Below are 15,880 nucleotides of genomic sequence, written 5' to 3'. Positions count from 1 at the left end.
CTATTCAACATTCTTTCTGCTGTAGGACTACGTTCGCATGTCAGCTGAAGCTTTACCATCGCCGAACAGCATGAGGATGGCCAGGTCCACTGCTCTCTTCCAGCCAGAGTCCTTCTGGATGGCGATGCCGTAACCTGTGGTGGCGAAAACCTTCCCGCTGCCGATGGTCACCAGTTTACAGCCCTCGTCCCTCCCGGCCATGTAGTTCAACACAGCAGCATCGTAGATGAAGGCATCCAATTTACTGAGCAGGAGTAGGGAGGGAGATAGTGGAGGATAGTTAGTGGTCAGTACTAGTCAGGCAAAGTGTTAGTAATTGTAGATATTGGTTATTTTCAGGGTTAGGAGTTTTTTCCTGATCGTATGACTGAACCAGTAAAACTCCGGGCCCTGGTTATAGCCTGTACATGGGCCTGGAGTTTTCCTAGTGAGGTCGCATGGTCTGGAAAAAACTGCAGGGCCTAGTAATGAAAGATATACCGAACAAAAATATAAACGCAACATGCAACAAGTTACAGTTCATATGAGGAAATCAGTCAATTAAAATAAATAAATTAGTCCCTAATCTATGGATTTCACATGACTGGGAATACAGATATGTATCTGTTAGTCACAGATATCTTTAAAAAATGGGCCTCCCAATTCAGGATCTCGCCACAGTATTTCTGTGCATTCAAATTGCCATTGATAAAATGCAACTGTGTTCATTGTCCATACCATATTCCCACCGCCACCATGGGGCACTCTGTTCACAACGTGGACATCAGCAAACTGCTCGCCCACATAGCGTCATACACAGGGTCTGCAGTTGTGAGGCCAGTTGGATGTACTGCCAAATTCTCTAAAACGTCGTTGGAGGCGGCTTATGGTAGAGAAATTAACATTTCATTATCTGGCAACAGCTCTGGTGGACATTCCTGCAGTCGGCATGCAAATTGCACGCTCCCTAAAAACTTGAGACATCTGTGGCATCGTGTTGTGTGACAAAACTGCACATTTTAGAGTGTCTTTTTATTGTGCCCAGCACAAGGTGCACCTGTGTAATGATCATGCTGTTTAATCAGCTTCTTGATATGCCACATCTGTCAGGTGGATGGATTATCGTTTCAAATGAGAAATGCTCACTAACAGGGATGTAAACAAATTTGTGCACAAAATTTGAGAGAAATAAGCTTTTTGTGCATACGGAACATCTATGGGATCTCTTACTTCAGCTCATGAAACATGGGACCAGCACGTTACATGTTACGTTTATACTAAGTAAGTGACCTATGACAGGTTTAGGTGACAAACCCACAACTCATCAACTTCCCATGGCTACAGCATGTTAGTGATGCACACCCCTGCAGACATACCATTTTACAATACCAATGGCCAGCTAGCAGTTCAACCAGCTCCCTCTCAACCAAGCCAAAAGAAGAGAAACCCACAGATGGCTATATGAAGCTCTAATGTTCTAACCCGCACTCTGCATTCTTAATTCTTGGAAAGGAAGAAGGGAGGAGACCATCACATCAGATCAGCTCTCAGCCTCCACCAACAACCACCAGGCTGTTGCTTGCTGCTATTCTGAGCTAAGGAGCAGTGGCAGGCAGCAGCAAGCAACAGCAGCAGCTCTGCTAGCTTCCCACCCACACTCCCTCCCTCCCCTCCATCCATCCCTCTCTCCTCTCCCTCACCGTTCTCCCTCCATCCCTCCCTCTCCCTGACCCCCTCCCCTCCATCCCTCTCTTTCTCTCCTCTCCCTAACTCTCCAACCATCCTCCCCTCTTCTCCCTCCCTCTTTCCCTCCCTCTCCTTCTCTCACCCTCCCTTGAGGCTTGCCAGGGCCTCGTCCACGTTCTTCTGGTGGAAGCTGGTCATATACTGGTGCATCTCCGGGTAATTGTTGCGGATGTTCCGTTCCGTGCTTCCGTTGGGCACCGTTCCGAAACGGAATGGCGGGGAGAAGGCGTTGGGTTTTTGGAACTGTGGGGGGTTTGGTTCCGGAAGAGAAGAGAAAAAGAGAGAAAATAGCAGGGGTTGGTGTGGTGAAGTGGACAAGGCACCGGGTTCCATCAAATGCTCCTAATGCATTATACTTCTGGACTAACCGGAAATTAATCTGCTTGGAAAACATATGCAACGCTGGGCACATACAGGCAGGTGAAGACACACACTCACACACACCTTATTGTCGCTGAGGCCCGACACCTGGTCCACATACTCCTCCTGGATCATGAAGGCAGCCAGGTTGGCAGTGTAGGAGGCCAGGAAGATGACAGCGAAGAAGGCCCACACCGACACCATGATCTTACTGGTGGTGCCTTTAGGGTTCTGGACGGGGACAGAGTTGTTGAAAACCAGGCCCCACAGCAGCCAGATGGCCTTGCCAATGGTGAAGGAGGGGCCACCGGGCTCTGGGGGAAGAAAAGAGGGATGGGGAGAGGAAGTCAAGAGAGAGGGAGGGAGTTGATAGGTTTGGTGGCTATGCTCCCAATTAAAAAAACACTTCATTTAATAGTCCTGATGTTGGCTTTTTGTTATGGGGCCATTGATCTGAGGTAGGTTATATTATAGGTGAGAGCAACATGGTGGACACTTGTCCTTCTGCCTGCCAATGATCATGAACAAAAGGAGAGGAGAGAAATCCTGTTGGAAAGTATTGGGACGTAAAGCCAGTTGGCTCCTGCTATACCAGGCTTCACTGTAGCAGAATCAGAACTGACGCCCTGGCTGGCTGTCTGCATCCACATCCATGGGGTGCTTGGAGAGAGGGACAGAGAGGGAGAGAGAGAGAGGGAGAGAGTGAAGGAGGGAGAGCGAGGGAGAGGGAGGGAGAGAGCGAGGGAGAGAGAGAGTGAAGGAGGGAGAGAGAGAGTGTGAAGGAGGGAGTGAGAGAAGGGTAGAGATAGAGAGGGAGAAAGAGAGAGTGCAAGAGAGAGCGAGAGAAGGAGGGTGAAGGAGGGTGGATGGGTGTCCAAAAGGCTACAATTATGCTACAGCTGCAGCAACAAGCAATACAATGCAACACGGTGTGTGCGTGTGCATGTGCGTGTGTGTTTGTGTGTGCATGTGCGCTTAACACGGCTTACATAACCTGTATTGGAAGTCATTAAATCATGATACCGTGGGCGCGTAAACAGCAGAGGAACCAACATCTCTCTCTCTCTCTCTCTCTCTCTCTCTCTCTCTCTCTCTCTTCCTATCTCTCTCTCCCCCTCTGTTTTCTACAGTGGTTACAGTGAATTGTAGTACATTATACAGCAGCAACAGACAGTGTAGATAACCCACCATTACCATGCCCTGCCTGGCTCATCACTACACACTTACCCCTGTCGCCAATATAAAGCAACAACACAAAAAGCAGTGTGGATATAAAACTCCTATGATGTTATCTTGAGTGGGCTGGAGCGGTGGAATGTTAATGCATTCCTCTGCATTGTATATGGAGCCAGAGAGGGTGTGAAGAAAAGAAGCGCAGTGTAAAATAGAATTCTGCTGCTGCCGTGGAAACGGAACCGTTGATTTTGTGTTTTGGGGTGTTGGGAACATTTTTCAATTCTGTGGGTAGTGTCATAAACATTCTGTCACAACTTTTGTTTTTCTGAATTCGTTTTCAACACAATGGACCTGGAAACTGTTTAACGGAGGTGTAATGGTGGTGGTTTATGTGAAGAGTAACCTTCCCTGGGACCTGAAGACCTGCGTTAGCTCCCCAAGCCAATGCCTAGCCTTTAGCTCGGCGGGTTAACACAATCTTGTGTTGTACAGGAGACCCAGGATCAAACCCCAGTCGGTGTATTGGGAAACATGATGTCTTTATGTACAGGGAGACTTGCTGCTAGTGCTTAATGACTCCCAAGGCATTCTGTTATTGTGTAATGATGATGAAGTTAGATAGGTTTTCATTTTAATCTAGAGCTCCATCTAAGAACAGCTATTATTGTATTGTTCGTCCTGATGACTAGATGGCTGTGTCCTGATGACTAGATGGTTGTGTCCCAAATGGCACCCAATTCCCTATATAGTGCACTACTTTTGACCTTTGAGCCCTGGAAAAGTGCACTATATAGGGAATTGGGTGCCATTTGGGACACACCCTGTATGTGTTTCATTTAAAGAGTGTGGCGGGAGTGACTGAGGTGTCCTCCTTATATTGAGTGGAAATGTTTCAAAGTGTTTCATTTCCCAACCTTGTCTGCCTGGCTGGTGATAGAGGGGAAGAGAAAGGTGTTCAATTGACAAGTTCTCTCTCTCGCTCTTTCTCTGTTTTTGTGTGTGTGTGTGTGTGTGTGTGTGTGTGTGTGTGTGTGTGTGTGTGTTTTTGTGTGTGTGTGTGTGTGTGTGTGTGTGTGTGTGTGTGTGTGTGTGTGTGTGTGTGTGTGTGTGTGTGTGTGTCTGTTTTTGTGTGTGTGTGTGTGTGTGTGTGTGTGTGTGTGTGTATGTGTGTGTTTTTGTGTGTGTGTGTGTGTGTGTGTGTGTGTGTGTGTGTGTGTGTGTGTGTGTGTGTGTGTGTGTGTGTGTGTGTGTGTGTGTGTGTGTGTGTGTGTGCGTGTGTCTGTTTTTGTGTGTGTGTGTGTGTGTGTGTGTGTGTATGTGTGTGTTTTTGTGTGTGTGTGTGTGTGTGTGTGTGTGTGTGTGTGTGTGTGTGTGTGTGTGTGTGTGTGTGTGTGTGTGTGTCCTCTCTCTCACCTCGTCCGTCTGCCAGGCAGCGGTTGTAGCCGACCGGGCTGAAGTACTCAAACACAAACACAGCGATCGCCGACACGAGCAGCAGCATCACAAACATCATCACCCACACGTCCGCACTGAACGGCTCTGAGAGAGGTAGAGAGAGGGAGAGAGAGAGAGAGAGAGAGAGAGAGAGAGAGAGAGAAAGAAAGAAAGAGATATAAAGAGAGAGAGAGGAAGGAAGGGAGAGAGCGAGGGAGGGAGACAGACGAAGGCTGGTAAATTAAACAAATTCATCAATGACCAAGTAGGTAATGGTATTTCTGTGTGTGTGCGCGTGTGTGCTTATTTACCATGTCTGTGTGCTTATTTATCATGTCTGTGTGTGTGTGCTTATTTACCATGCCTGTGTGTGTGTGCTTATTTACCATGCCTGTGTGTGTGTGTGTGTGGTTATTTACCATGTCTGTGTGTGTGTGCTTATTTATCATGTCTGTGAGTGTGTGTGTATTTACCGTGTGTGTGTGTGTGTGTGTGTGTGTGTGTGTGTGTGTGTGTGTGTGTGTGTGTGTGTGTGTGTGTGTGTGTGTGTGTGTGTGTGTGTGTGTGTGTGTGTGTGTGTGTGTGTGTGTGGGGGGGGGGGGGCTTATTTACCATGTCTGTGTGTGTGGTTGTGTAGCCTACTGAGTGTGTGTCATGACTGTCCAGGAGAATCCAAATAGGTCAGATCAATGAATAACTTCAATCAAACCCCCTTTCACCCGTGGAGGGGGAAGGAAAGAACTAGTGGGGATTAACAACTCACGTCCTGATGTAAATCAATGGAGAAGATCCAGGCCTGTGCTTTTCAAATTCACCAAAGAAACGTGCTTTGTCTCAACAGACCTTTTTCCCGCTGAAACTCTAACACGTTCAAAAGCGAATACTGGAACAATATTTCTAATGCAAAACGTGGGGAATCATCAGAGGTGATCTACAGAACACTAATGTTATTTTGTTTGTTATTGTGTGATGTCATTAAAAATGTTATAAAGGAAATATTGTAACTTGGAAAGTATACCCACTACATATATGAAGTTTCCATACTATGCGTTGTGCATGTAATATGAAAAATGTTGAAAGTGTTTTTGTTAAGCTCTCTAGGGTAGGGGGCAGTATTTTCACGGCCAGATGAAAAACATACCCAAATTAAACTGCCTACTACTCGGGCCCAGGAACTAGAATATGCATACTATTAGTAGATTTGGATAGAAAACACTCTGAAGTTTCTAAAACTGTTTGAATGATGTCTGTGAGTATAACAGAACTCATATGGTAGGCAGAAACCTGAGAAAAATCTAACCAGGAAGTGAGAATTCTGATGCTTGTAGTCCTTTCAAGTCATTGCCTATCGAACACACAGTGACTTAGGGTTCATTTTGCACTTCCTAAGGCTTCCACTAGATGTCAACAGTCTTTAGAATGTTGTTTGAGGCATCTATGATGAACAGAGAGCGAACAGAGGAAGTTGGAAGTTGTTGACTCAGGAAGGTACTGGCGTTCATTGGCGCGCATTCACGTGAGAGTTAGCTGTGTTCAATAACGTTTTTCAAGACAATGGAATAGTCCGGTTGGAATATTATTGAAGTTCTAAGTGATAAAGGCCCTAAAGATTGATGCTATACAACAGTTTGACATGTTTGAACGAACGTAAATATAACTTTTTTTACTTTTCGTCATGACATTTTCCACTCGCTTCCTACACTTGGAGTAGCTAACTGAATGCGCTAACAACAAGGAGGTATTTGGACATAAATTATGGACTTTATCGAACAAAGCAACATTTATTGTGGACCTGGGATTCCTGGAAGTGCCTTCTGATGAAGATCATCAAAGGTAAGTGAATATTTCTAATGCTATTTATGATTTTAGATGACTCCAAAATGGCGGGTATCTGTATTGCCTAGTGTATTTTTCTGAGCGCAGTACTCAGATTATTGCAAAGTGTGCTTTCCTCGTGAAGCTTTTTTGAAATCTGTCACAGCATTTGCATAAAGGAGCAGTTCATCTATAATTCTTTGAATAACAGTTTAATATTTTATCAACGTTTATGGTGAGTATTGGAGGCAAAGTATTTTCTGAACATCACGCGCCAATGTAAAATGGGGTTTATGGATATAAATATGAACTTGATCGAAGAAAAAATGCATGTATTGTGTAACATGATGTCCTAGGAGTGTCATCTGATGAAGATCGTCAAAGGTTAGTGCATAATGGACACCTGTCCTTGCTAGGAAAAAGGCTGTGTGCTTTTTCTTGTGTTGGAACTGTCCTAACATAATCTAACTTTATGCTTTCGCCATAAAGCCTTTTTGAAATCGGACAACGTGGTTACATTAACCTGTTATGGCTAGGGGGCAGTATTTTCACGGCTGGATAAAAAACGTACCCGATTTAATCTGGTTACTACTCCTGCCCAGTAACTAGAATATGCATATAATTATTGGCTTTGGATAGAAAACACTCCAAAGTTTCTAAAACTGTTTGAATGGTGTCTGTGAGTATAACAGAACTCATATGGCAGGCAAAAACCTGAGAAGATTTCATGCAGGAAGTGGCCTGTCTGACAAGGTGTCGTTCTTCTTGTCTCTGTTTATTGAAGAGTGAGGATCTTAGCTGTCCCGTGACACTTCCTACGGCTGCCATAGGCTCTCAGAAGGCGGCAAAATGCAGAATCGTGGCTTTGCAGGCTCTGGCTGAAAAAAAGTAGCGCGTTTGGGTAGTGGCTGGTTACAGTACTGTGAGACTCAGGCTCGTGCCCGCGTCGACCGAAAGCTTTGTTTACTTTCCTCTGTTTAGCTAAATGGACATTCCCGGTCAGAATATTATCGCTTTTTTACGAGAAAAATGGCATAAAAATTGATTTTAAACAGCGGTTGACATGCTTCGAAGTACGGTAATGGAATATTTCGATTTTTTTTGTCACGAATTGCGCCATGCGCGCGACCCTGATTTACCATTTCGGATAGTGTCTGGGACGCACGAACAAAACGCCGCTATTCGGATATAACGATGGATTATTTTGGACCAAACCAACATTTGTTATTGAAGTAGCAGTCCTGGGAGTGCATTCTGACGAAGACAACAAAAGGTAATCAAACTTTTATAATAGTAAATCTGATATTGGTGAGTGCTAAACTTGCCGAGTGTCTAAATAGCTAGCCCGTGATGGCTGGGCAATGTACTTAGAATATTGCAAAATGTGCTTTCACCAAAAAGCTATTTTAAAATCGGACATATCGAGTGCATAGAGGAGTTCGGTATCTATAATTCTTAAAATAATTGTTATGCTTTTTGTGAACGTTTATCGTGAGTCATTTAGTAAATTGTTAGCAAATTCCTCCGGAAGTTTGCGGGGGGTATGCTAGTTCTGAACGTCACATGCTAATGTAAAAAGCTGGTTTTTGATATAAATATGAACTTGATTGAACAAAACATGCATGTATTGTATAACATAATGTCCTAGGTGTGTCATCTGATGAAGATCATCAAAGGTTAGTGCTGCATTTAGCTGTCTTCTGGGTTTTTGTGACATTATATGCTAGCTTGAAAAATGGGTGTCTGATTATTTCTGGCTTGGTACTCTGCTGACATAATCTAATGTTTTGCTTTCGCTGTAAAGCCTTTTTGAAATCGGACAGTGTGGTTAGATAAAGGAGAGTCTTGTCTTTAAAATGCTGTGAAATAGTGATATGTTTGAAAAATTGAAGTTTTTGTATTTTTGAGGAATTTGTAATTCGCGCCACGCCTATCATTGGATATTGGAGCAGGTGTTCCGCTAGCGGAACGTCTAGATGTAAGAGGTTAAGGAGACGTGTACCTTTAAAATGGTGTAAAATAGTCATTTGTTTGAGAACTTTGAATTATGACATTTTGTGGTTTTGAATGTGGCGTTCTGATTTTTCACTGGCTGTTGAATAGTGCGAACCGTGGGTGGGAGCGTCCCACCTGCCCAAGAGAGGTTAACCTGTTAGGGCTAGGGGGCAGCATTTGCACGTCTGGATAAAAAAAATGTACCCGATTTAATCTGGTTACTAATCCTACCCAGTAACTAGAATATGCATATACTTATTATATATGGATAGAAAACACTCTAAAGTTTCTAAAACTGTTTGAATGGTGTCTGTGAGTATAACAGAACTCATTTGGCAGGCAAAACCCTGAGACATTTTCTGACAGGAAGTGGATACCTGATGTGTTGTATTACCTTTAAACCTATCCCATTGAAAAACACAGGGGCTGAGGAATATTTTGGCACTTCCTATTGCTTCCACTAGATGTCACCAGCCTTTACAAAGTGTTTTGAGTCTTCTGGAGGGAGATCTGACCGAACAAGAGCCATGGAACGATGATGTCCCATTAGACACCTGGCGCGCGAGTTCATGTTGGGTACCCTCGTTCCAATACGTTATAAAAGAGTATGCATTCGTCCACCTTGAATATTATTCATGTTCTGGTTAAAAAAGGCCCTAATGATTTATGCTATACAACGTTTGACATGTTTGAACGAACGTAAATATATTTTTTCCCCTCGTTCATGACGAGAAGTCAGGCTGGCTTAGATCATGTGCTAACAAGACGGAGATTTTTGGACATAAATGATGAGCTTTTTTGAACAAAACTACATTCGTTATGGACCTGTGATACCTGGAAGTGACATCTGATGAAGAGAATCAAAGGTAATGGATTATTTACATAGTATTTTCGATTTTAGATCTCCCCAACATGACGTCTAGTCTGTATCGCAACGCGTATTTTTCTGGGCGCAGTGCTCAGATTATTGCAAAGTGTGATTTCCCAGTAAGGTTATTTTAAAATCTGGCAAGTTGATTGCGTTCAAGAGATGTAAATCTATAATTCTTTAAATGACAATATAATATTTTACCAATGTTTTCTAATTTTAATTATTTAATTTGTGACGCTGACTTGACTGCCGGTTATTGGAGGGAAACGATTTCCTCAACATCAATGCCATAGTAAAACGCTGTTTTTGGATATAAATATGAACTTGATAGAACTAAAAATGCATGCATTGTCTAACATAATGTCCTAGGAGTGTCATCTGATGGAGATTGTAAAAGGTTAGTGCATCATTTTAGCTGGTTTTATGGTTTTGGTGACCCTGTCTTTGAATTGACAAAACATTACACACAACTCTTGTAAATGTACTGTCCTAACATACTCTAAATTTATGCTTTCGCCGTAAAACCTTTTTGAAATCGTAAAACGTGGTTAGATTAAGGAGATGTTTATCTTTCAAAGGGTGTAAAATAGTTGTATGTTTGAAAAATTTGAATTTTGACATTTATTTGGATTCAAATTTGCCGCTCTTGAAATGCACCTGCTGTTGATGGAGTGCACCACGGGTGGCACGCTAGCGTCCCACCTAGCCCATAGAGGTTAAGAGAGGGATGTGATGTGAGAAGCTATAAGAGATAATTGTTTTTGCTCCATTAGTAGTTTCCGCCCCGAAGTGAGGTCAGGGAGAGTGTTAGCCAGCCGGAGCCGTCCCTTTCGAGCAAAAGGTATAAATGATGGGTTAAGAAAAAACACATTGGACCAGAAAAGTGTGAAGCTGCAGATGTGCATTTAAAGTGGTTTGAACTTTGAAACTCAACACAAGGTGGAGACAATAAACTCTCCTCCCGGACAATCACTGGTACGACTGATTAGCTGTCCTAAGTAAAGTTAAGTGGGACCATCCTGTTACTCAAACCATCGTATTACACTACTCTCATCACCCCACTGCGAAACCATCGATACGGCTGGCTAGCCTATCTTCAAAGAAGCATCTTCAAGAGTGAATGGAAGGAAAATCAACTCTGTAGTTCTGTTCAGGACAACACGACAAGTCACCGGATACCGGTCAACTACGAAGAAGGACAACAGTAGAAGACTTGTTGGAACCATTTTGGACAATCAGAGCCTTACAAGCGTGCCGCGAAAAGGCCCAACTCCCTTTCCAAGATTGCCCTGTTCACCGAGAGATCCCTGGCGAACCCAGGCGTTTCACATGAATACATTCATGATTTCTTACTCAAAGTGGGCGGTGGCTCGTGTGCAAAGTATATGGTTACTGTAGGTGAGAGTAGTTTCTGAATGTACCAATGTTAAGTGTCGCTGTCCCTCTCTCTCTCTCCATCTCTTCTTTAACAGACATCCATGTTGTTGTCATTCCGCAAGGGATCTGTTTTTAGTATATTAGTGTATTTCAGTCTCCAGGCAAAAGCTGGTGCAGAGTGTGTATGTTTATCGTGTGTTCCCATTTAATTAGCTAGAAAATAAATAATTAAACCAATTTGTGTAATACTGAATCATTAGTAAGGCTCGGGTTTTTGCAGATGCAAGGAGGTTACGACTGTTCAAAATTATGTTATGATACGAGGTTATGATTAATAAGTTGACTGTTTATAGATGTGATAGTTAAAGACCTTTTTAGAGTTTAATTCGGGAGATGGTAACTCTTTAAAGAACCACTCTCATGGTGCCCCAGATCCTAATGAGCTACATTGTTACATGATAAATTTAGTCGGGTAACAATTAAACATAGTTGGCTAATTAGATAAATAACAGTCTTCAGAATAATGATAAAGTCAAGTCACGACATATGTATGTGAAGCATCTCCATCAACACCAGGTGCCAGTGGTACTCTGATTCTCACCAAGGAAGGCGGAGGGGGAGACAGTGCCGTTGCTACGGGAGACCAGGACACTAATCCCCGTCTCGATGAAGGGCACAGAGAAGTCAATGACCTCAGACCTCTCCGCGTTGATGGTGAGTGACCCCACGGCCATGTGGGCCTTCTTCTGCTCCACCTGAGTCAATGAGAGAGACAGGGTCAATGGGAGGTCCTTTTGGATCTGATACAAAACAGGACAGAGAGAAACAGCGAAGGAGCAGGAAACTGGGTTACTACTTTACACTACAACTGTAAACTACTGTATATCAATGAGAGGTCACCTTTTCCCTTCACATACGCTGCCATTTTAGATCTGATACGAAACATGACTGCGAAAAATAATGAAATAGAAGGAAACTGGGTTACTACACTGTATAGTGAATCACTACTACAGCTGGAAATAGGTCTGTTCTTGCCATGAACCTTTCGCTTTCCTACTCCCTTTCCCTCCCCTGCTCCCTCCCTCCCTCCCCCCTATCCTAATCCTCCCTCCCTCTCTCCACTCACTCCCGTCACTCCCTCCTCTGAGTCTCTACAGGTATATTTAGCTGTTAATACCTGAGGCCTTGGGCAGTGTATAAAAGTGGGCCACAACAGGCTGTGTTAACAGGGTAAACACATAGCAGAGTGAGCACAAATTCTTCCCTCCCCTCTGCTCTCTCCCTCTTCTCTCCCTCCTCCTCCCGATGTTTTTCATTTGTTTGTGCCCATTTCTCTCTCTCTCTCTCTCATTTATCTTTGGCTCCCTCCCTCTCTCCTATCTAAATGAGATCATTAGCTGCGTACTTAGATGATGAGAACATGCATGCCTGTGCATTTGCATAAGCCGGGTGTGCCTACGTTGACACATCTCTCTGTCGTTTTACTACAGCATCCAGTCAAGGTTTTATAATGCCAGATTAATCCATTCCACAGCATCTCTGTCCCTGATATACAAATACAACATTTATCAGTTGTCAGGCAAGGCTACACATTTCTTCTTCCTACCCGCCATCGTTTAACTTGGACATTCTTTCATAAAGGATGTAGTACAGTGCTGTATCTAACACATGCTATGTGATTTAATATGGGAATTAATGCCGGCGAGGTAGGGGCTTTCCCTGAGGCTCTTCCCACTGCTAACTCTCTCTCTCCGAGTCTGATGAAGAGCCTCCTCTCCTCTTCTCTCCCAGACTTGAAATGAGCGGATCAAAGCCCCCCGGAGGCTAGGATATAGAGGCAGTCAAATCAGACCTGCTGGGTTCAAATAGTATTCATCTTCTGTCAAAATACTTTGTGCTGCGCTCAATTGAGCTTGTCTGGCGCGATAGATGCAATAGAATAGTCCCACACGTGCAAACCCCTCCCTCCTAGCACTTCAGGCAGGCTCAATCAATCAAACAGTCAAAGTATTTGAACACATTTCAAATACTATTCGAACATAGATCTGGAAATAAGGAAATAAGAGTAAGAACGCCAAAAGAGAAAAAAAGAAGACAAAAATGGCCAAAGAGAGTCAGTGAGAAAGAACGGACAAACTCCCACCTCCCCGACCATTCCATTCCAGGTGCCGTTGATCTTCTTGCCGTGCTTTCCATTGGTGACCAGGTAGAGGTCATAGGTGAACTTGACCTGCTTGGCGATCTTCTTCAGGATGTCGATGCAGAAACCTTTACAGCAGCGCTTGGTGTACTGGCCAGGTACTGTCTGGTTGCTGAGAGAGAGATTTTTGTATTTATTTTTCCTTTTGTACTTTAACTAGTTACAACACTGCACATAGACATAATATGACATTTGAAATGTCTTCATTCTTTTTGAACTTTTGTGAGTGTAATGTTTACTGTTATTTTTTTATTGTTAATTTCACCCGTGTGGCTCAGTTGGTAGAGCATGGTGTTTGCAACACCAGGGTTGTGGGTTCGATTCCCACGGGGGACCAGTACGGAGAAAAAATTTATGAAATGTATGCATTCACTACTGTAAGTCGCTCTGGATAAGAGCGTCTGCTAAATGACAAAAATGTAATGTAAATGTAAAAATATGTTTCCCATGCCAATAAAGACCCTTAAATTGAAAATTGAAATTGAAACAGAAGGAGAAAAAGACAGAAGGAGGAAGATAAGAGAGAGAGGGAGGGAGAGGGAGAATGACAGATAAAGAGTGAGACATAGAGAGAGAAATAGAAGGATAAGAGCGAGAGCAAGAGAAAGAGAGGAAAGATGAGAAAGAGAGAGAAAAAAGAGGATATTGGGACACAGGTAGACATCAATGACCAGGAGGGTCAAAGGGCAAAAATAATTGGGGCCAATCAAAGAGCGGTAGAAGAGAGGGGGGGACAGGTACAAGATGATCAGAAGAGAGGAGGGACAGGCACAGGATGATCAGAAGAGAGAGGGAGACAGGTACAGGATGATCAGAAGAGAGGGGGGACAGGTACATGATGATCAGAAGAGAGGGGGGACAGGTACATGATGATCAGAAGAGAGGGGGGACAGGTACAGGATGATCAGAAGAGAGGGGGGACAGGTACAGGATGATCAGAAGAGAGGGGGACAAGTACAGGATGATCAGAGGAGAGGGGGGACAGGTACATGATGATCAGAAGAGAGGGGGGACAGGTACAGGATGATCAGAAGAGAGGGGGGACAGGTACAGGATGATCAGAAGAGAGGGGGACAGGTACAGGATGATCAGAAGAGAGGGGGGGACTCATACAGGATGATCAGAAGAGAGGGGAGACAGGCACAGGATGATCAGAAGAGAGGGGGAAAGGTACAGGATGATCAGAAGAGAGGGGGGGACTCATACAGGATGATCAGAAGAGAGGGGAGACAGGCACAGGATGATCAGAAGAGAGGGGGAAAGGTACAGGATGATCAGAATAAAGGGGGACAGGTACAGGATGATCGGAATAAAGGGGGACATGTACAGGATGATCAGAAGAGAGGGGGACAGGTACAGGATGATCAGAAGAGAGGATGACAGGTATAGGATGATCAGAATAAAGGGGGACAGGTACATGATGATCAGAAGAAAGGGGGACAGGTACAGGATGATCAGAAGAGAGGGGGACAGGTACAGGATGATCAGAAGAGAGATAAGGGACAGGTACAGGATGATCAGAAGAGAGGGGGACAGGTACAGGATGATCAGAAGAGAGGGGGACAGGTACAAGGATCAGAAGAGAGGAGAGACAGGTACAGGATGCTCAGAAGAGAAGGGGACAGGTACAGCATGATCAGAAGAGAGGAGGACAGGTATAGCATGTTCAGAAGAGAGGGGGAGAAACAATAAATAAACAGTGATAATGAGGTTGACAGAAGAGGTGAGAAGAGGATGAAATGTCAATAATAAAAGGAGGAAAGGGCAAGGAATGAGAGGCAGGAGCTCCAGGGAATTTAGATAGGCTATCAGAGAGAGAAATGGAGTGAGAGAAAATGAGAGAGAGAAAAGGAGTGAGAGGAAAAGGAGGGCAATTAGGGGAATCCATTATGGGAGGGCAAGGTGAAGTGGAGAAACTGAAGAAGGGTAAATGTAGTGAAGCGTGAACAAAATCTGGACGAGAAAAGTAAAATAGTCCAGATATAGGAAGAGGGAGGGAAGGGGGTTATCAGAAGACAAATAGATTGAGAGAGGATGAGAGGATGAAATGGAGAGATAGATGAAATGACCAAAACATATTAGAGGGAAAGAAGTACAACACGATAGAAGAGTATGGGCATGGAAAAGGGAGGGGGACAGAGAGATATGGACAGCGGAGAAAAATAAATACAAGACAGACAGTACATACAGTACAAAGCCTCCAGCATGTTATATATAAAGTAAACATAACAAAGGTTAATGTACCCTTAATTCATTCATTAAGTTATACCATTAATATAATTTCAGCCATCTGAATTATGTGAATAAAAACAATAAATTACAGAAGCTGATTAAGTTGAGCCACAGGTATAATGATGCTTATTAACCTAATGTAGCAGGTGTAAAATAAACACCTGAGCGGAGTCGAAGGAGACCGGAAGCATCAGGTTCAGGCTTTGCCTCTTTTCTGCTTTTCCCCTAAAACCGGATGCTTCCATTTTATAGATGCCATGAAGGTCCTAGACATTTTCTGCCCTAAAAGTAGAATTTCAGCTCTGTTTTTAATCCAGATATTGGTCTGTTTTTAATCCAGATATTGGTCTGTTTTTAATCCAGATATTGGTCTGTTTTTAATCCAGATATTGGTCTGTTTTTAATAGAGATATTGGTCTATGGTTCTCATAGGATTTTGAGCTACAGGTATGACACCCTAAACATTGACGTCTATATTCAATAGTACCACAGGAGACTGCTGAGGGGAGGACAGCTCATAATAATGGCTGGAATGGAGTGAATGGAACTGTATCAACCACATGGAAACCACGTGTTTGATATGTTTGAAACCATTCCATTGATTCTGTTCCAGCCATGACTATGAGCCTGTTCTCCCCAATTAAGGTGCCATCGGCCACCTGTGATAGTGATATAGGTCTATAGTTTTCACAGTA

At 43.6% G+C, this 15,880-nt stretch overlaps 1 protein-coding gene across 1 annotated transcript in view; it reads right to left on the bottom strand.

Moving 5' to 3' along the window:
* LOC106588930 (glutamate receptor ionotropic, NMDA 2B) overlaps positions 1 to 15,880 on the bottom strand; it is a 117,853-nt gene that overhangs the window by 20,000 nt on the left and 81,973 nt on the right. The window contains exons 8-13 of the mRNA XM_045691125.2: positions 12,897 to 13,065; positions 11,355 to 11,508; positions 4,675 to 4,800; positions 2,170 to 2,399; positions 1,808 to 1,968; positions 57 to 244 (exon numbers count right to left, since the gene is read on the bottom strand). Of these exons, the coding sequence (XP_045547081.1) occupies positions 57 to 244; positions 1,808 to 1,968; positions 2,170 to 2,399; positions 4,675 to 4,800; positions 11,355 to 11,508; positions 12,897 to 13,065 (1,028 nt within the window). The remainder of the gene's footprint in view (positions 1 to 56; positions 245 to 1,807; positions 1,969 to 2,169; positions 2,400 to 4,674; positions 4,801 to 11,354; positions 11,509 to 12,896; positions 13,066 to 15,880) is intronic.

Source organism: Salmo salar, chromosome 12 (assembly GCF_965601325.2).
Source record: "Salmo salar chromosome 12, fSalSal1, whole genome shotgun sequence".
Classification (NCBI taxonomy): Eukaryota; Metazoa; Chordata; class Actinopteri; order Salmoniformes; family Salmonidae; genus Salmo; species Salmo salar.
The sequence above is the reverse complement of the archived record's forward strand: the minus strand, read 5'-3'. Positions and strand labels throughout refer to the sequence as shown.